We start from the raw sequence: 22,279 nt of genomic DNA on the forward strand, positions 1-22,279 counted from the left end.
TGACTGTTCTTCTCATTTTCTGTCCTTTCCTATGGGGAAACACCTGTTGTCTGCCTGACACCTCACCTCTGACACCCCTGAGTTCACAAACTCACTATGTGGGGAAACCACTGAGGGTAAAATAACTAGTCTTTGCCCCAGCACACTACAAGTGCCTCTTAAGAAGCTTTCTCTCCGCAGACAATAAGTGGAATATTGTACCACTGACGCAGCACGAGAGACATGCACAACACGCGAGAAAACGATGCGTTTGCAACACTAATTGGATTTCTGGGGTTTTCAGGCAAAAGTAGAGTTTTAAGTCCATTTTGTAATGTTGCAGGATACAATAAGAAATGTCGCCCTGAGCTGCCATTGGTAGTTGTGCAGTCATGTAGCTCTGAGGAGGTGTGAAAATGAAGCTAATTTCAGAAAGAGTCCAGCGTGGATGTTTTGAGATCGTCTCTAAAATGTGTATTGCGAAGATGTACAAATCATTAACAGCTGACACTTAAAAGGAGAGGAACTTTTTAAGTAAAAAAACTGATGTGAACGGCTTAAGGGACAACGATGAGGCAAAAAGGCTTCAGACCAATTTGCTTGCATGAACTCACAGAACTGACTAATATTTTGAGCACAAACCAGCCATGTTGGATGCTATGCATCTCTGTGCATTAGTGAAACTTAATAGGCAAAGTATTTATTATAGTTAAGTTATTTATTTATTTTTTATCAACATCATCCTTTTCAGATATCAGAACCTATTTATTTGAAGTGAAATACGGGGCCATGTCTCTGACAGCTTTTTTTTTAATATTGTAATTTAATCTCAAACATGCAGAATGTCAACACAAAACCTCTGTTAAACGAAAGCTTTTCCAATGCAGTATTTTAAGAAATTTTAAATAAATTTTGTGATACTATATAAACAAAAAGACTGCTTTTGTCCTCATTTCTTAAGGTGAGACGAAGGGTTCAGATTCAATTCACTGCACGTCAAAGGAAAAAATCCATTGGAGTTTCAGCAGCAGAGTTGGTTGCAACAATAGATTTTCACCTTTCGGACTTAGCGTAGAATGCATTACTATACTGATGGGATGTATATCTCCTGTCTTTGTTAACTGTAAACATCCTAAGTGAAATAAGTTGGCCACTCACAACCCATTTCATCATGGGTGTGTGTCATTAAGGTTAAAGTCCCTGTGTGCGTGTACATAAAAGGTTTAAAGTGCACTCTTCAATGTGTCCTGTGTTTCTGGCACTCATACTTGCCCTTCACACCTGAAAGTAGGTGAATGAGACTGGTCTGTGATATGGGGATTTGCTGAGTGTTCAGATATCTCAGCCACTCTTTATCTTATCTCTAATTATTGGGTGAGGTGAATGGACAGAGGTAAAGGGAGGCTGACAGTCAATGCTGCGTGCAATGGACTTACTCCCAGAATAGCATCCGCGCTCACGAACTTAGTGAAGGCAATAGGAAGAATGTTGGATCCATTAACATAGCAAAATTGGCAATTGAGTAAAGCCACTGTTTGGATTTGAAAACGTTGAGCTGTGGAATCAAGTCTGTTGCTGAGTGACTGTCTGTCCTCGTTGCTATTGTGAGGGATATATTAACTAGTCTCCCTTGGAGGCAAATTCAAATCTAAACTCTCCAATTATAATTCAGAGCGAATAATTAAACTCTCTGATTGACTACTTCAAATTTAGAACTAAAACTAGAATTCCGTGTTTTAGTGGAGCATTTCTGTCGTACTCTGTTTCCCTAAAAACTCCCCAAAGACGGCAGCGGAGGGAAGGGTTTTCTGAACTTTTCGATACACTCTCCAGAGTGAAAACAACAACAACAACTTGGATTTATATAGCGCCCTCCATGCCAGACGGCATCTCAGAGCGCTTCACAGTAATGGATCCCGGGGCGAGCCAGGGGAGGGGGAGGAAGGTGACCAAAGGCACGGTCGAAAAGAAAGGTCTTCAGCTGAAAGAGGGGGGCGAGGTGAAGGGAGTGAGGCAGGGAGTGAAGGGCGCTATATAAATGCAAGTTGTTGTTGTTGTTGAATATTGACTAAAGTAACAGGGCAGGGTGGATTAGTTCATTGACTTTTTCTCTTTGCTACTTTCTGCTCTTGTGGCGTATCCCCTAACTGTTGAAAATCTCTTCATACCGACAAGCAACATTAGTGACTTTAAGTAATGCAATGATTTTCGGTAATCTAGAGAACACTGAATGATATTGTTTACTTTTGTCTCCAACTGATTATTACCACCTGATTATTTAATGCTTCAAATTAGTTCCTATTGCTGCTCTTCTCTCCCACCCCCCCAATCCTTTATATAGTAACATGAGCCTTTTAAAATGCTCAGACAAATAGCCAGAGACTAATTCCACACAATCTCTTACGACTGCAGTTGTCAGCAGGAAGACACTTTCAACTTCCAAATTAGACCCTTTTGGACTGGATCCAAAATACTGGGTGTTTCCGAGAAAAAAAGACGAGAGACTGTTGGAAAACACACTCGTGGCTCCACTCTGTTGGAGCTATATGGCAGTGGAGTGAGGCTGTACCCCTATATTCTCAGGGCTGGGAGAGGCTGTGAAATCTCACTTGTCGAGCCCAAATTACTGTACAACCCTTAAACGAGACTGGAGGATTTAGTAATACTGTCTTTTGCACTGTGACTATATTGTATCATTGACCATCTCCAGAGGAGGATTGTGCTGCAGGGCCCCATACTGGAATCTGTGTTAATGTGTGGGACATAAGCTTCTGAATCAGGGCCCCACAGCTGGAGATTATTTGCATGGATTTATATGATGTGTGCGGTCAATTAAAAGCCTTCCATGCTTCAAATGTTTAACTAGCTCAATCATGCGGAAAATCTTAGGGCATGTAATTGTCGTTATCTGTATTATCTAAAGTCATTCAGATTATTATTTTATTATTGCATTATCATTACGAGAAGGGGCTGGGGTTTTTTTGTTTTGAAGAAATGTTGCAGATTGAATGCTTGGAATCTACTTAATAAGTGTTAAAAAGGAGTGTGTTGCATTATTGGAGGTGCCGTCCTTCAAATGAGACGTTAAACCGAGGTCTCATCTACCTGTTCAGGTGGACATTAAAGATCCCCTGGCATTACTCAAAAAGATTATGCAGTTTATCCTTGTGTCCTGGACAATAATTCCCCCAAATAAAATTGTTCATTTGTTTCATGGCTATTTATGGTATGTTGCTGTGCACAATTAGGCTGCTGAATGTTCGCCTATGATATCCCTGTCACTGCACTTCACAGTAAATCCTGTGAAGAGCTTTGGGATGTCCTCCCGACATGAAAGGCGCTATAGCAAACACAAGGATTATTTATCATTGAATCTGTCTTTGCTTTGGATTCAGGCCACTGTCAGATCACTGCATCAAACTAACTCAGACCATGAGGCTGTGTGAGCGCTGTGTTAGCCAAGAGTCGAGATTATTATCAGGCATGTGTCAAGCATATGCCAGACTTTGTTAAAGTGAAGCAAGTTATCAGAACATGTCAGACCAATGAATATGTGTGTCACATTGTATTGCGTTGTTGTAGAACAATATCATTCAGTGTAAAACCTCTTCGAAAGTACCCTTCCCTACCCAGAGATGAAGAGTGTCTTGTCAGAGACCTTCCCTCTCCACTACACGGGTGAGTTTCCCACCACGATGACATCACCCCCTTTTTCTCAGGCCAATTGGATTTTGAATGCTAATGAAAAATCAGTCAGAGACCTCCGCACAGGCTCCTGCCATTAGGAGAGCAGGTGAAGTGGGGTCAGCCAGTCTCTCGGTTGATTTTAAAACTCAAGAGTTTGTAATATTTGTTCATGCTGCTCCTGTTTAATGCGGGTCAGATGGTGAAGATTGAATCCCAGGTTCCTAGGCAGATTGTATGCTGCACCCGTGTTTGTGTTCGAATGTAAATGCAAACAGAAAGCAACTGTCCTGTCAGAGTTCAAATCTATAAGGGCTCTTTTATACAACTTGTGTGTCTAGTTCACAGATTGACTGCTGATAACCTGCCATTGAATTTAAGGTGATTATAATCCTTGATTCTTGTGACTCTCACAGGTGAAAGCGATAAGTTAACAAAGGATAGATTTACACATTGGTGCATTTGTAGGTTTCCATAAACTACTGGATGCCAACAGGTACAAAACATACTGTAGTCTGAGGCTCTCTTTGATATGAATCTCTAGGCTTTTAGAAAGTAAAATCTTTCGTTAAAGAAAAAGGTACGTGCCCAGGTGTCTAAACAATCTTGAATAACATTATCAATGGGCATCACCAAAGCACTGAAGACATGAGGGCTTTCACAAGGAGACAGTGTCCCTTTTGTTCAATCTCAATGGACTATTTTTCTGCATCTTAAAAAGTCAAAAAAATAAGATCTAACCGTAGTGTACAGTCTGCACCCAGACTTTTGACTTGGAGAAGGCAACACACTTAAAACACTGGCCTTTTGTCTCAGTTGCTCGGTTCAAACCCACCCTCAGGAGTTGGGGGAGTATCTGGGAGATGCAATGGGTGAGTACTAAAGGACTTAGGCGTGACCCTTTAAAAATTAAAAGTCGTGCCGCACACCACAGGCAAGCTGTTCCTGTTGTTAATGAGTCATCAGATGAGGACGTGTGGTTTATGACTAGTGGAATGCAATCTTTGGTGAGGACACTAAACACGAGCGTGAGTCGTGGTAAATCCTATATTTTTAACTTTATTTTGAGACGTGTTTCTTTGCCATTGTCTCACGTGAGGGCCAAGGTAAGTAGAGGAAAACCCGTCACGGGGAAGGGAAGCTCACTGGGTGAGGACATGAGCTGTCGGGGAGGGAGAGAGCAGTCATTTTATTAAGCACCGGAAATTCTGGGGTGAAACGTATACTGGATTTGATGGACTTCCTATTACAAACAGACATTGGACTCAGCAGAATTTGCACACAAATACTATGCCAATTAGAATACTAAATGAGATGTGCAGTCTGCACTTTACTGTATACCACTGGTATAATGCAAATTCTAATACAACACACATTGTGGCTTTTTCATGAACCAAGAACATCTTCAATCCCAATTAACCCAAAAATCTCTCTGACCTCAATTTTATTCTTTAAACCTTATTCACTTCAATCAAACCCAGAGCACAGGCAGAATCACCCTAAAAAAAAACATTATTTTTGCTAGTGAATAATAGCTTTAAATAGCATGGATTCTTCCATAAGAAATTTGTTTATATTTATATATTAGACATATATTAGAAAGGGATAGAATATCCAATATTGGGTATTTCTAAATTGTCGAGGCTGTACAAAGTGAATGAAAAATATGACATTTGCGTGTGTGTGTGTGTGTGTGTATCAAAGCCTCCTAAATTGTGAAGTGTAGCTCATTCGGCAGCATTCTAACCTCTGAGTTAGATAACTGGAGATCAAGACTGTATTAGCCGAAACCTGGCTTCATAATCCAGACTGAGTTCAGTGCAGTACTCCATAGGTCCAATATTCGAAGACATTAACATCCTGGCTAGTATTTTGAAGTTGAGTAGAGAATTCTGTAAATGTCTTGGCCAATATTCCTCTCATGTATAAAAAGCTGATTAATTGGACAGCCGTCTCATTGTTTGTTGGGCGTTGCTGACACAGATTACCTTATCACAATTCCCTATATAACAACTGTCGTTGCACTTTAAAGTATGCCATTGCGTGAAGCACTTGAGATGTTTTAAGGTGATAAGGCACCATATTGAATGATGTTATCAATGTTATTAATTAAAATTCTATACAGGTTCCAGTAAAGTACAGTTGGTCTGGCTTTAGACCTCACAGATGTCAGATATGCACAAAAAAAGCTACCTCACGTGAAAGGGCGCTGTATAAATGCAAATTGTTGTTGTACATATGTCTGAATCATGCTTTAAAGCAAAACATGATTTCTTTATAGTTCTGGTTCCATAATATCATCTCCCTTCGGATCTTACATTCCTGTCATTTTTACTCCTTTTTATCGATGTTGCATTTAGCACGTAATAGTGAGGAGAGCAAACAAAATTATTTTAGCACAAAACACGATGTAGAAGAGAAATATGGCAGTGAATTTACTGCAGTCAATCAATATCTGAGTTTCTCTGATGTTCATAACCCTATCCATCATCGGTGTCAGGGCTTATTGATGTGATCAGAACCATTTTTATAGATTTATAGTCTTTTAGATCACTGACAGTTGCCTATTTACCTCTATACACAACAACAAACAACAAAATCACAGGGTTTTCACTAAGACTATTATTTGATTGTGCCGTGCTTATTGATTGTGCTCAGTTTAGTATTGCTTATTCTCCCTCAAATGTAAATACACTAAACTGCTGATAACTCGACCCTGGCTTAACTTGTCCAACTATCACTTAAGTCACCTTGCTGTCAACTTCCTGGCCACTTCCCATGCAAAATGCTCATAAAGGGGGAAACTGTGCTTTCCTTGTTACTCGGCTTAGCAAGTAACTTGTCACAGTCGAGAAACTTGTAAGTAGGTACAACGTAACATTGATTGGATAACTCGCCCTATAAAATATAGAGCCAGGAGTGGACTATTCAGCCCCTCGAGCCCGTTCCGCCATTCTATAAGATCATGGCTGATTTGTACGTCGAGTCCAATTCCCTGCCCTCGCCCCATATCCCTTGATACCCTGATGGCTTCTTGCCCTCGTGACAGGATAGAGCAGGGCGCCCTCCGATAGACCAGAGGCCTCTGCAATACACCGTAGCATCCGTGCCCAGCCTCCGCTGAGTGCCTGCGCTCGTCACGGCGTCCCCTTTTGGCCCCGGAGGGCTTATGCCTACTCACCGCTCCAGATGAATCGCCACTGAGCTCTTTGCCCTGGGAGTTGACCATGTCTTATTAATAATATATTTCAGGTAAAAGGGACCGTAAAAAAAGACTTGTTTTTAAAAAAAAAGAAATTGATTCCAAGTGTACGTTCGTGATCGTGTATTTTGGATCACCTTTTGGCAGGTGCAGATCATTGACTATCACCTGTTATGCAATGAGTTGCAGAGCAATTATCAACGCTAGGACTGACGAAGCTTTACTGCCCTCGTGTGTGAACAGTTGAAAATGCAGTTCTATTAAACAAGCCGCTGTCAATGACTGTATTTGGAATGAAATGACTAACCTATTTTGGACTTTTGATTCATTATTTTAGATCATCTTAGATCATAAATGGCCATATATATATATATTCTCTTAGTAATTCAATTAAAAACAAAACCAATTAAATAGTTTTACCCTTCAACGGCAAGAATAGTTTTAAAAGATCAGTTTGCTGGTTTGATGAACTCAATACCCGTATTGGCACTTCTAGTGATTGATAACAGTGCAAAGATGGTTTTCCTTAGCAACAAATAAAATTTGGCAAAGGTTTGTGTACGTACGCCACAAGCTAGAACTGTGCAATGTTGGCAACAGGTGTAGGAGTAGGGGTGGGAGCGAATTTCAAGACGCAGTGTAAATAGAACTTTAGATTTTCATTTGTTGCAAAAAAATTTTTAATTGTGGAATTTCATGCATCTTCCTCTGTAAAATAATAGCTACACACATTGTCTTCTTCAATTGCAGCCATTTCGTTTTTACTTCTACAATTGTAATTTTCTGCCAGTGGTACTAATTGTGGCACAAAGTTCTCTGAATTTGGGTTTGGGCTCTCTGAGAATCTGAGTATTCGAAGGGCCCGAAAGAGAACTTTGTACTTTCACTCCCTTCCTGTGCAAGCTGGGCAGCCTTTGAACTTTCAGTCCCTCTCTACCCAAGTTGGGCAAACGTTGAGCTTTCACTTTTTCTTGCATGGCAAGTTTTTTTATTGCTCGTCAGCTAGGACCACTCTATCTGTTAGAGTTCTGCTTGTCAAAGCAAACCCAGCACCCAGAACTGACTGTTGTTTCCTCTTGGTTGTGTCTGATGCACTAAAGAGGTGATCAACAACCATGTAAATACATCTGGTTTCCTTTCTTAAACGTGTATTGCAGCCCGACAAACAACAGGGGGAGTGAAGAACCACATATATAAATATTTCACCGATGTGAAACGATGTTTGAAATAGAGCTGAGGACTTGGGAGTTATATATTGGAATTATATATTGGACCAGATTGGAGCCAGACAGTAAATAATGTTTTCCCAGTGTTTGCAGACATTTTGGAGGTGAAGATATATAATTCTTAGCATTGCGATGAGCAGTTGTCCCCAATTCACTGTAGTAATCCCAATACACGACGTTCTTGATGTTTCAGTATTTCAAGGACCTTGTTATTTATAACATGGAAATAACTCTCATGTGACCTTCTGGCAAAGTTAACTACAATCTCACCATTTGACACCTGACAGTTTAGATTTACTGAGAGATTTTATATTAAACACTCTCCTCTTTCCTCTCTTCTCCATAATCCCAGCTCTTACCTTTTCCTTCTCTCTCAGATTCTGTGTCTTTTACTTCACAAAGTAGAACTTTTCTTCTCCTAAGAATTTAAACAGTTTCAATCAACTGAATCTTAAGCAAGCGCAGAAACCCTGACAATAGATGCTTTTGAGCAATCTATATGTTGGAAGATGAAAAGTATCCAAACCTGTTGCGTTGCTTTCAATAAAATGTAGAAATAATGCATCAATTGCAAGGGGATTTGACCGGACAAATATTTACTCTGACTTCATCATGGTAGGAAATATTCTTGCTTGCAGTGGTACTGTATAATTAAGGTGTGTCTGGCAAATAGAAGGTAATGGCCACAATGAGATCATTAGCCAGCTGCCCTCTCTCAAACCATTATTATGATTGCATTACTCTTCCTATACTGTTCCCATTGCTACATCACTTAGAGCTTTTATTACTCTTCATCAAGTCCATTTCCTATTGTCGCTGCAGATATTCCCTAAACATATTTCGTTGCTGACATCACCGATGTCATGAACGCCATCGGCACATAAAATGCCCTGCTGTGAGGATTCTTAATTTTAAAGCAATATGTTTGAACAGTAGGCCTGGTCTGTACATAGTGCCCATGAGATAGCACTATCAAGTTAATAAAAAAAAACTTTACATTAATGGCAGGCTGTCTGTAAAAGCAACCCTCCCAACAACCACACAGTGTATAGAGTACATTAGTAAAACTGAAACTCATCGCTAATGTCAAGGAAACCATTTGTTACTGCAATAATGTATTGTTTAGAGAATTCACATTAGGCCTAATTGCATGAAACAGATTGCTCCACTCCATGCATTCAAATACGAAAACAAAGTTAATGTTATTCACATGGTATACTTGTGCAATACAACAGTGTCAGTGATTTACACTGGGTGTGAGCAGACTGATTCAGGGTTAATATGAACGATTCATATTCTACTTCAGCATGCGGTTACATGTCTGTCCCCTGTAAGCTTGCCAGCAACAGCTGCAGCAACTTACATTGATATTTATATAGCGTTTTTGATATGTGAAAGCTGAAAGGAATTGGTAAATAAAATGTTGTTCACTGGAGATTTGAAGGTAACCAAAGACATGATTATACATGTGTATGCACACATTCTCTCTCTCTCTTTCACACACACACAGCCACCTTGTTATTAACAGCCATCCTTATTGGGAATTGTCAGGAATCTTTGTTTAGGAATTGGAAAGGATATCTCAATTATTTGCCTTTTAGCTACAATGTTTACTGATTTCAAAATAGTAAAACCAATTGAAATAAAGAACTGCAAATGTTCAAGCTTCACAAATCAGGATGAAGAGGTGAAAAGGAAAGAGTGTCAAACTCTGTGTCTGAGGCCATCAGCACTTGAACCGTGTTTCTTTACTCTTAAATCTTCCTTTTATTGAAGAAGAAAAACCACTTCAATTCCAATATTTGATTAATTTGAGAGCAAACTCCTCATTCAGCAGTTGACATCCGACTCCCAACATGCAAAAGACATCCCAAATCAAAGCCATTTTTATGCAAAAAATGTTTACAATTCAAAGATTTATTGTAGGGAAATGGCTATAGGTTATTGATAAATCCCAGGTACATAATAAATCTTTCTTGGTTATAAAAATGAACATTTGGGAGTATCGATCACGTTGCAGGATGATGATCCCCTCTAATTACAAATAAGTTTCTTTTTTGTAAAGAAATATATGTTTTTAATATAGGAGCACACAAACCTGAAGAGTGTGTGTGTGTGGGGTGGGGTGGAGGAGAAATTTGCTGTTTCCTACCACTGACTGTGTAATCAAGTATTTGTAGTTGCTCCAATCTATAAATCTTTACAGAAAAATTATTAATTTGGAGCAACTAAAAATACTTCATTACAGAGCCAGTGGTAAGAAATTCCAAAGATTAAACTCTTCATAGCCCTGCACGAATGAGGAAATGAATGAGAATCTGCCTTTGACCAGATTATTTTGCCCACAAAATTGACATTCAATTCACTTCACAGTATATTCAGTGAAGCCCTTTGAGACATCTTGAAGATGTGATAAGGCGCTATGTCAAATGCAAGGATTATTATTATTATGGTTGATGGCACCATAATCCCAATTTTGAGACAAACTATGTTGTAAGCATCTCAGTCACCATGGAAAATACAAAAACATCTTCCACAGAAACGATGGCAACTGCTTCTTAATATGAAATATATATATTTATTCATATTCTGCTTTTTAGATCTCCCAACACTGCCTTCCTCCCTCAAACGTACCCATTAATAATAATACATACATTTGATATAGTACCTTTCATACATTGTTGAGACTTTTTATACATTGTTGAGACGAATGAAGCACATTCTTTCAGATTCTTTTTTTCAAAAAGTCTCAAGTAAATATTGAAAAAATTATAGCTTAAAAAAACACTGCGTACAATGGAACGGCTGTACATACTTTGTCAAAATATTGTGTAACATCTTCCTGTGTATTGCAGCCTGTGGATCACCAATTAAAGTCCACCTGTCAAATTATAATCTGAATACAATATTTACTGGGAAATAATCCCCATAAAATATCTTGCTTTTCGTATTAATCTTTTTGATGGGAGTTCTGCACGACCAACAAAAGAGACTTCACTAAGTTAGGTATGGTGGTAATCAGTGAGAAGGATAGGAGCCAACTGCAGGAAGACATAGACAGAATGGTAAAATGGGCAGACACATGGCAGATGAATTTCAATGTGGAGAAATGCGAGGTAATGCATTTTGGTAGAAAGAACGAGGGGAGACAATATAGGCTGGTAATACAATCTTAAGGGGGGTAAAAGAACAGAGAGACCTGGGGGTGCAGGTAAATGAATCCTTGAAGGTGGCAGGACAGGTCGATAAAGGTGTAAAAAGGGCATTTGGGATTCTAGGCTTTATAAATAGGGGCATAGAGTACAAGAGTCAGGAGGTTATGATTAACCCATATAAAACACTGGTTAAGCCTCAGTTGGAGAACTGCGCCCACTTCTGGGCACCGCACTACAGGAAGGACGTTAAGGCATTGGAAAGGGTGCAGAGGAGATTTACGAGGATGGTACCAGGAATGAGGGACCTTGATTATGAGGAAAGGCTAAGAGAGGTTAGGATTATTCTCATTGGAGCAGAGAAGGTTATGAGGAGACGTAAAAGAGGTCTTCAAAATCATGAGGGGATTTGATAGGTTAGAAAGGGAAAAACAGTTTCCACTGGTGGGTGTGTCAGTGACTCGAGTTCAGATTCAAAATAGTCTCTAAAAGAAGCAGAGGGGAGGTGAGAAGAAATTTTTTCACGCGGTGAGTTGTTCGAATCTGGAACGCATTGCCTGAAAGGGTGGTCGAGGCCAATTCGATAACTACTTTTAAAAACGCGGTGGAAGGGTATTTGAGGAGGACGAGTTTGCAGAGTTATGGGGAAAGGGCTGGGGAGTGGGATTGACATTAATTGCTCTATTCAAAGAGCCGGCACAGACTCGATGGGCCGAATGGCCTCTTTTTGTGCTGTACGATTCTATGATTTTCTTGCAAGACGAGGAACAATTGGCCCTGGTCAATAAACAGGACAAGTGACTTAATTATAGCTGTACTCTCTCAGGACTTGAATGTCCGGTATAAATCAGTGGTGAGCAATGTATCACTGAAAGTAAATCACCAGAAGCTTGGAGATGTGTTGATTTCACTGCACAAGTATAATTAGTGTGAATCGTTTTGGCATCCGTTCACTAACTGACTCTTACATTTTCGTGGAGATTCCAAATAGACACTTCACATATCTTTTAAGAGGCATTTCGTATTAATATGAAAGACATTCTATGCTACAGTAGGGGCAACAGGGAAATATAAATGTAAACATGCTACTCTAATGCTGAGTAAATTCTGAATTGTGACAAGATGTAGTCTAGTAGTACCAGTTTTGGGTAAGAGTTAGATAGCTTCTTACCAATAAATCTTACATTACAAAAATGTTTTTGAATTTACTTTGGCTGCTGCAGAGGAAGAATGAGTGTCAATCAACCCTAAAATTTGTGGACTTTATTTTGACATGTTCTAAGTTCTTTAAATTCTTTAAATTTAAAGTTGTCTTCTGTTTGTTTCATTTCAAGTGTGTGATGGAAACGATCTTAGCGTTAGTCTCAGCTGTGAACACACATAGGCACAAGGAGCATTGCCACAAACAAGCTGAAAAACATCAATGTGAAGATTCAAAACCATTGGTACCTTCCTTTCAAACAATATGGCAGCAGAATCTGTGTCAAATATGAGCCTGGCTCTTAAAATATTCCGCGAGTCTTTAGATAATTGTGCAATAGTTTGTTTGTGTGTGTTTTTTTTTAGAAAATTAAATACTTTTCTCTGATACACAAGATGAAGGAGTGCTGAAAGTGCAATTCAAAATGTCAAATGGTCTCTCCTCCTGGTTTGGCCCAGTGTTGTTTTGTGTGTTGACCCGGGGTTCCGTGATGGTCTTCTCTTGCAGTATCGTGCACAAGATGGCTTTAGTCTGTGGTGGCGTCCCAGAGAGAGTCTTGTCAAGGTCCACGTGATTCTCATGTGGGATACTGAAGGGGTGAAAGCTCGACCCGTGAGCTGCTGCTCCCACATTTGGTGATTTGTGAATTCTGTAAACAAATGTCTCACTGTGCCAGCTCCGTGACTGTTTTGCCTCTGAAGTTCCTTGAGCTCTTCTTTCATGCGCAGTGAGGCATAGCTGGTATTGACACTGTTGGTGTAAGAGAGTGGTGTTTGATGTCCACTCACCCATCCTACCCTGTGTGTCTGACTGTCCCGAACAGAACCCACTGTCCGCTTCAGTCGTTCACACCCCATGGTAAAAAGCTTCTTCCTGCAGAGTATATACACCCAAGGATCCAGGATTGGGTTAAATGATGCAAAACGGATTGCGCGAAGGTCACTAATGTAATCCAATTTCTCACCAGCCTGGATCTTCCCAGGGCCGTACAGCTGATTCACAAAAATGCGGATCTGAAGAGAGAAAAGAAAATACATATTATTTCTTAACCGTAGAAGCTCGATTGAGTTTATCAGAAGCGGCTCGAAAAGGATCAATTTAATCATGTCAATTTGTATAGTTGTATGGTACACTCTGATACGATGTACATATCAATCACATTCAGTATTAATAATAATCCTTGTGTTTGATATAACGCCATGTCACGTCGTTGAGACGACTTAAAGCGCTTCACAGGATATGCTGTCTCGTGGATTGACTGTGTATTTTGTGAGCGAAACACAGCAGCCAGTTGCACACAGCAATGTCACACAAACAGCCTTGAAGTGAGTCTCAAATGGTTCCAGAGGTTATGGAGGTTGGCCACTGCAATGAAACTGTATGGTTCTGCTGTGTATCAGCCTGGCGCAGTGGTAGTGCTCTCGCCTCTGAGTCAGACAGTTGTGGGTTCAAGGCCCAAGTTGGGATTTGGACTCACATTGCCTCAGATGATACTCCAGCGCAGTGCTGGGTGCGTGCTGCATTGTCGGAGGTGCCGTCCTTCGGATAAGATGTTAAACCGAGGTCCCGTCTGCCGGTTTAGGTGAACGTTAAAGATCCCATTGCACTATTCGAAAAGAGAAGGGAATTTCTCCCGGTGTCCTGGCCAACAATCCCCCAAATAAAACTGGTTACTTAACACATGGTCGCTTGCGGGACATTTCTGTGCACAATTGGCTACCTCGTTTTCCAGTCAAACCACTTTACAGTATATTCTTGAAGCGTTTTGAAACGTCTCAATGGGATAAGGTGCTGTATCAAATGCAAGGATCATCATTATTATTATTATTATTGTAGGCCTGTTTGAATCAAATATCTAGGAGTCCAGGTACACAATCCGTTTCATAATATGGTTTATACGAACAGGATATTAAAGGCATAACTGTACAATGATCAAATCTATTCTCACTGTGGCTATTGCAGATCTGATCAAGTGGTGCAGAGGGAAGAGAGTGTGTTGACAGCCTCAACTGTTACATGTTCAAGCTTACAGAGTAAAATACTGTCTAATTGTACTAGGAAGGGATGTGTCACTACAGAGAACATTGAACAGGCAACACTTAAGACAGGAGAGGAAGTGTGCACTTAGTGTGAGCAATAGATAATTTAAAGGATCGAGCCTATGACTATCTAATAGAAACCGACCGCCTTCTGCTAAACTGTTCATACTGTTTCGGCTGGTGTGCAACAGCAGGAAGGTATCTGCTGCTCTTTAAATTTAACCACTTCACTGCCCAGTTTTGATCATTGAGATGCTTACAGGATGGCACGAAGTTGGCGTGACCACGAGTTTTGTCTGTCAATTCAATTTGGTTTTGTCTTTCGTCGTTTAATTTGCGGAATGCTGAGTGCTTTGTGAAATACTGCTGTTTGAACACTACAGTGTGCTGTGCAAACAGGAATAGCTCTAACCCCACCCTTACATCAGTTGGTACAACTGAAAGGTTTAAAACAAATAACGGCAAAGTTGTAATTTGTGTATTCTGGGCCAGTTTAGACATATTTGTATTTGAGACATATTTATATTTTAGACATATGTGGAGTCCTGTAGCTCAGTGGTTAGAGCACTCACCTCGCAAGCGAGGGGACCTGGGTTCAATTCCCGGGCAGGATGAAATGTTGGGCAACTTTCCTTCCTCACACACCTTTGTTTAACTCGCAGTAACTAGGAACCCGGTTGTTAGTCGACTGGCAGAACGCTTTTCCGGGGGTAATAATGCCTTAAAATAATAATAATAATTTGGTCACTCAATCCACGAATGTTTATGGAACACTGCCGTGCCGCAATTGGCTATATAAGAATTAGAGATACAAGAGATAAGATATCATATACATTTTCTTTGTCATGAGCCAGATGGAACATGAAGACACACTTTGCATTGGTATAAACTGTGCCGTATATAATGGTGCTGCTGTGTTACTTCTGAATTTGAAAATGTGGTAGGAATGGAAGACAGTGTAATGTAAAACAACATGATAAATGCTCGTTCCTTCACCAATACAATCGTTTATTATAAATTTATTCACACAATTACTTATGAAATGAACAGCTATGTAGCATTATTTACAAAATAACTTCATCACAATTGAAATGCTGTGTCTTATTGAAATGTTGTCAATAAGTAATGATTTATCCCCACAGGGAGTGACTGCAGAGCTGTTACCAGATATCAACACTTGTTCTGTTGTTATAATAATAATAATCCTTGCATTTGATACAGCGCCTTATCACGTCTTCGAGACGTCTCAAAGCGCTTCACAGAATATACTGTAAAGTGAATTGACTGTATATTTTGAGGGTGAAACGTAGCAGCCAATTGCACACAGCAGCGTCCCACAAACAATCGTGGATTGAATGACCAAATTATTATTTTTTAAAGGGATTATTACCCCCGAAAAAGCGATTCGCCAATCGAGTAACAACCGGGTTCCTATTTACTCCTAAGTAAACAGAGATGTGTGGAATAAGCAAATTTGCCCAATTTTTGCCCTGATGGGAATCGAACGCGGGTCTTCTCACTTGCTCTAACCACTAAGATACAGGAGTCCACAATCATACGGACAAACCCGAATCCGTTTGCCTTATAAACCCGATTCACTTCTGAATCTGCAATGATGATATGGAGCGGTGCCTTCCAGGTCAGATTATTGCTCCTAATTTCATGCGAGAGAGTTCTTTCTCCAGATGTTTTCCAGACTGATTTTGTGTCCGGGTAAAAAGAATGAATGTGGACAGAGTATGATTTAGGGATGTAGGAGCAGGCGCTGAACCTCCAGGCGGTTTATCTTGATGGTTTATCTTGATGGTTTACTTTATGGGGCAACTTTATTTTTAATCCCATTTAGAAACATAGAAATCGGAGGTCTCCGCAGCCCGTCCAGACTGTGCCTACAGTTTATCATTACAGATCATTTAATAACATTCACCTCATCTCCCTTAATACCCTTATTCTGCAATTCCCTCCCTTTTTAATGTCCTAATTGATTCATTCCACCTCTAGTATTTTTTTTTCTCTCTCTGATTTTGATCCATCTATTATTATTATTATTCTCTCTCTCTGTAAGTGGACTTTAAACAATTCACATATAAGATTAAATACGGCAATATCCCATCTCGTAAGAGGGGTACACAGAGTGGACACCCGAAGTCCTCTCTAACCGTTGCAGTCGCAATAACAAAACAATAGCAAAACAAAATAATAAACAAAAAACAAAACAAAACGAATAAATAAGTAAATGTATTTATTTAAATAAATGTATTTATTTAAATAAATGTATTTATTTAAATAAATAAAACAAAACGAATAAAGAAAGAAAGAAAGAATTAACAACAATAATAATAATAATAATCCTCTTTTGCCCTCGACAGCAGCGCCTCTGTCGCGTCTCCTCAGGACGTCTCCAGGCGCTTCCGCGGGACAGAGTGCGCATAATATTTTGTGGAGCGAAACGACGATGTAAAAAAAAAGGGGAAAAAATATTAAAAAAATAAAAAATAGATAAAAAAAATAGAAACCTAAAAAAATTTATATTTACATTTTTATAAAACATAAACATAAATAATAACGTTGAATAGAATGCAACGGTAAAAAAAATAGGTATAACATTAAAAAAACTAAAAAAACGAAATATAAAATCTGAAAAAATCGAAAAAAAGGAAACACAAAATCTGAAAAAGATCTAAAAAGAGAAACACAAAATCTGAAAAAAATCGAAAAAAAGGAAATACAAAATCTGAAAAAGATCTAAAAAGAGGAAATACAAAATCTGAAAAAAATCGAAAAAAAGGAAATACGAAATCTGAAAAAGATCGAAAAAAAGGACATATAAAATCTGAAAAAAATCGAATTTTTTTTTAAAAAAAGTAAAAAAATAAAAAAATCTAAAACATATAAAAAAACACATTTAAAAAAAATACACAATATAACATAAAAAAAAACCCACTCCCTCCCCCACCCCCCACACACACACCCCCCCCTCCCCCCCCTCCCCCCCCCTCCCCCTCTCCCCGGTACTCACCACCAGAGGGATGGAACAGACGAGGAAACGATGGTCATGAAGACCAACAGCCAAAACATCTGCATCTCGGCCGCCGAGACCGTGAAGCGGGAGAGGCCGCGACCCCTGGAGCCCCCGGTGCCGGGAGGGCGGGAGGGGGGTGGGAGGTCCCCTCCCCCCCCTCCTCGGCCGGTGGACCTCTGACTCATGCGGACCAGCGCCCCGCACACCGACAGGTTGCACAGCACCGTCACCGCGATCAGGAAGCAGCTGAAGCCGCCGTACAGGTAGGTGTAGGAGGCCGAGGCCGGGCTGGCGGCGCGCCAGTCCAGGAAGCACCAGGTCCCGGGGAAGTGGCGCACGTTGCGGCCCAGCCCGAAGCACGGCGGGGCGCAGAAGACCAGGTTGACCAGGTAGGCCCCGGCCAGGGCCGCCCGGGCCCGGGCCCGGTCCACGTAGCGGCTGTAGAAGAAGGCCCGGTTGATGGCCAGGTAGCGCTCCACCGACATGGCGCACAGCACCGTCATCCCGGCCGAGCCGAAGAACAGCATCGAGAAGGAGAAGAAGTGGCAGAGCGGCTGCCCCCCCGGCCAGCGCCGGCCCAGGTAGGCGGCGATCACCACCGGGCTGGTGCAGCAGGTGCCCAGCAGGTCGGTGACCGCCAGGCCGCACACCAGCGTGTAGAAGGTCGTCTCCTTCTGCTCCTTCTTCGACACGCACAGCACCACGATGGCGATCAGGTTGCCCACCACCCCCACCCCGAACATGGCGGCCGAGGTCGCCACGTGGCTCGACTCCACGCTGAGGGGCGCCGCCGCCGCCGCCGAGCCGTTCGCCGAGCTCCCGTTCCCCGGGTCCCCCCGGCTCGAGTCGTTCAGAAGCGCGGCCATGGTCAGGCTCACCATCGCTCTCTGTCTCCCGCCAACTCTGTCCCGAGCTCTACCTGTCTCTCTCTCTATCTCTCTGTCTCTCTCTATCTCTCTCTGTCTATCTCTATCTCTCTCTGTCTATCTCTATCTCTCTATCCCTAGCGCTCTCTGTCTATCTCTATCTCTATCTGTCTATCTCTATCTCTCTATCCCTAGCGCTCTCTGTCTATCTCTATCTGTCTATCTCTATCTCTCTATCCCTAGCGCTCTCTGTCTATCTCTATCTCTATCTCTCTATTTCTATCTCTCTATCCCTAGCACTCTCTGTGTCTATCTCTATCTATCTCTGTCTATCTCTAACTCTCTATCTCTATCTCTCTATCCCTAGCACTATCTGTCTGTCTCTCTATCTATCTCTGTCTATCTCTATCTCTCTCTCTATCCCTAGCACTCTCTGTCTATCTTTCTCTCTCTGTCTGTCTCTCTCTATCTCTGTCTATCTCTCTCTCTATCTTTCTCTCTCTGTCTATCTATCTCTATCCTTAGCTCTCTCTGTCTCTTTATATTTCTCTATTCCTAGCTCTCTTTCTGTCTCTCCCTGTCTATCTCTCTCTGTCCGTCTCTCGCTCTCTGCTATCTATCTGTCTCTGTCTTTCTCTCTCTCTCTCTCTGTATCTATCTTTCTCTGTCTGTGTCTATCTCTCTCTCTCTGTCTATCTATCTGTCTGTCTCTGCCTATCTATCTGTCTCTCTCTCCCTCTGTGTCTGTCTTTCTCTGTCTGTCTATCTCTCTCTGTCTGTCTCTGTGTGTGAGAGCGAGAGTGCAGTCTGGATGTTAACACGCTCTTGCAATCAAGTGGTAGAAAGTAAAACACAAACTAACTCGTCCCGAGAAGAGTTCTGAGCAGCGCTCAGCGCTAAACGGTGCTGGGGGAGCGAATGTGCGGCGAGCGAGTGTCTGGGTTGAGCTCAGCCTCTCGCCTTGAGCCCAGTGAGAGCGTCCATCCTTTCTTGCCCTTTCTTTCTTTCTTTCTTTCCTTCCTTCCTTCCTTCCTGCCTCCCTTCGCCTTCTTGTGCTGGTGGAGCCGTTGCTGCTGTGACTCGCTAAGGCTCCCTTTTTAAATGCACCGTTGCCTCCTGCAGGTGACAAACGCGTAGAGATGAGCAGACGTCATGTTTCCTTTCAAATCGTCTCCAGCTGCAGATATAACACTATATAACACATGTGTATATATATCTATAGAAAGATATAACACTGTGGGATCCACACTAGAACCTGTTTAGACAGAGTAATATTGCTCCGGTTTGGCTGACCAAACTACTGTGTGTATATAATATATATACACACACACACACACACACACAACACAGCAGTAGTTTTATTGTTCAATTGCATTTTTAAGACGTGTTGGTTGTGATTGAGTGGCTTTGTTTTCATCGCTTTCTCTGGCTGTTAAGCGGAAATATATATATATATATGTGTGTGTATATATATATTTTAAAAAGGCCCAAAAGGTTGATTTTAGAACATTTCTCTCTTTTTTTCTTTCTCGTCTCCAAATCAGATGAGAACAGCTTTGCATTTTCGTATCTTGCACAGTACCTTTGAGTCAAAATTAAAGCCTTGCTCTGAGAGCTCACATTCATCAAATATCCCATGTTGTGCAAAAATAAACTTTATTTTCCTTTTGCCATTCGTATTTTTTCCTGTTTCTTATGGCTGCCAAGTTTCGCCCGCAAAATATACAGTCAATTCACTTTACGGTCTATCCAGTGAAGTGCTTTGAGACGTCTCGATGACGTGATAAGGCGGGGATTATTTTTATTAAAAAGCTAGTGTCAGAAACGGCTGTTAAATTCATGAAAATTCATGAGCAGCCAGACCCTCACCTAAAAACTTACATTTTCTGAAATGATGTCTCTACTTTCACGTCACCCACCTCCACCCCACCCCCCAAATGTAAACGTCAAATTCTGCCCATGCACACAAATGAAAATCCACGTCATTCTGTCCTGGTAACTTGCAGATATCTTGCACCTTTTTGATAGAAACATTTGTCCCCATTAATTGGGGAAATGTCTGCAATTCAAAGTGAATTAGCAAAAGCACAGATTAATCCCTGCAGTAAAGACTTCATAGCTTGAAATGAATCAGGATATTTCAATGAGGGAATTGTACCATTATTTTCACATTTTACCTGCGCTTTCTTGGTTCTTTTTTCCCCTCTTTGAGGGTTTTCCTATCCACTATAATTTGATCTTTACTCTCTGAATCCACCTCCTCTTTGTCTTTAATATCCAGACTCTGCGATCCACTTTCTTGTCTTTTCCTTGCTCTGGTCTGTCTCTTCATTTCTTTATTTCATCCTTATTTTGTCATCAATTCTTTCTTCAGTTCTAACACGGTCATGCTTGTCGTAATAAAGAACTAGTGTTTTGTCTTCGCCCTGTTTACTCCCATCAGCTCCAAATCTAAACAGTGAGAAGCGTGAGGACCTGGGTTCAATTTCCTGGCGGGGTGAAACTTTGAGCAAGTTACTTTACTCCACATGCCTTTTGTTTACCTAGTAGTAAGGAGGATCCTGGTTGTTAGTCGATTGGCAGATCACTTTTTCGGGGGTAATAATCACTTAAAAACAAACAAATAAATAATAAATATAATAATAATAATAACTTGGTCACTTCAGTCCACGACTGTTTGTGGGACGCTGCTGTGCGCAATTGACTCCTGCGTTTTGCCCTCAAAATATACAGTCAATTCGCTTTATAGTATATCCTGTGAACCATTTTGAGACGTGATAAGGCGCTATATCAAATGCAAGGATTATTATTGTCTCCTGTCTCTCTAACTTGCATGCTATTTCTTCTGTTCTTCCGGGTTAAACAAAGGCATTCACAAACATACTTTAAGAAAAAGTTACAGCTTATTTCAAACTCTGATCTTTATAGAAGTTAAATCTAATTTGACATTGGAATTGCTTTATTCTGGTAATATTAGCATCACAGTGCGTGGGAAACGGTATTATCCACGGACCAGCTACTGGTCTGAGAGTGGACAGATCTCACTGTGAGAAATAATCTAGAGCACAAAAGAGCAGAGAATTTAATTACTTTTTTTATTGATCTGTTGAGTCTCATGCAAAAGGTTTCAGAACCATTAGAGTATGTACCACTCATTCGATCAAAGAAAAGTATTCCCTTTGGATGCTGTAGGCAATTGAATCTCCTTATAGATTTTCAACGAACGATTACGGAATTTATATTTTTCCTGTGTTGTGCGAGGAATTTCTTTCACCAGAATTGTATGGCATTTCAGTGTTTAAATCACTGAATCTTGGATAGAAACTACTCACAAGGCTAAATATGCCAACATAATAAATGATAGCATTCCCTCACTGCTGATTGTATCCACTGATTGTTCATGTTTTTTAACAAATAACATTCACTGATTAAAATACTTCTGTGCAATTTCAGTCGTGTATCCAATAACAATACAACTGGTGTTCTCAATTGCTGACATACCAAACACAGTATCTGTCGAATCTATCTATTAAGAACCACAAAGCTAAATAGAGTTAAAAATGTCAAGGTTTGAAAAAGATTCCCATACTCACTGGTTTGTAAAACACTTGTGTGAAACAGAAGAACAAGTTGACTAAATATTTTATTTTTAATTATATGAATATTGCGCTGCTGCTTCGAGTCAATATGCAATACAATTTGTCGTTATTGCTTCCATAGTATTGCCCATCAACTTGAAATCTTATTTTGATTTTTTTTTTAAATGTTCTTATCATGAAGCCTACGCTCTCTTGATAATATTTTCTGCTGGCTGATTTGTCCCAATTGGACAATGTTACCAGATTGAACAACACTTGTGTCTGGCACAGACATGATGGGCTGAATGGCTTCCTTCTGTGCTGTATAAT

General features: G+C 40.6%; 1 protein-coding gene across 1 annotated transcript; it reads right to left on the bottom strand.

The window, feature by feature from the left end:
• Positions 1-11,982: 11,982 nt before the first annotated feature.
• On the bottom strand, positions 11,983-18,248 carry ptger4c (prostaglandin E receptor 4 (subtype EP4) c). The gene is given in 4 exon segments (XM_042335294.1): positions 11,983-13,173; positions 13,306-13,457; positions 17,503-17,528; positions 17,531-18,248. Coding segments are annotated over 4 exon segments (1,206 nt in total). The 3' UTR covers positions 11,983-12,863.
• Positions 18,249-22,279: the final 4,031 nt, after the last annotated feature.

Source organism: Callorhinchus milii, unplaced genomic scaffold (genome assembly GCF_018977255.1).
Source record: "Callorhinchus milii isolate IMCB2004 unplaced genomic scaffold, IMCB_Cmil_1.0 Scaffold5, whole genome shotgun sequence".
NCBI lineage: Eukaryota > Metazoa > Chordata > Chondrichthyes > Chimaeriformes > Callorhinchidae > Callorhinchus > Callorhinchus milii.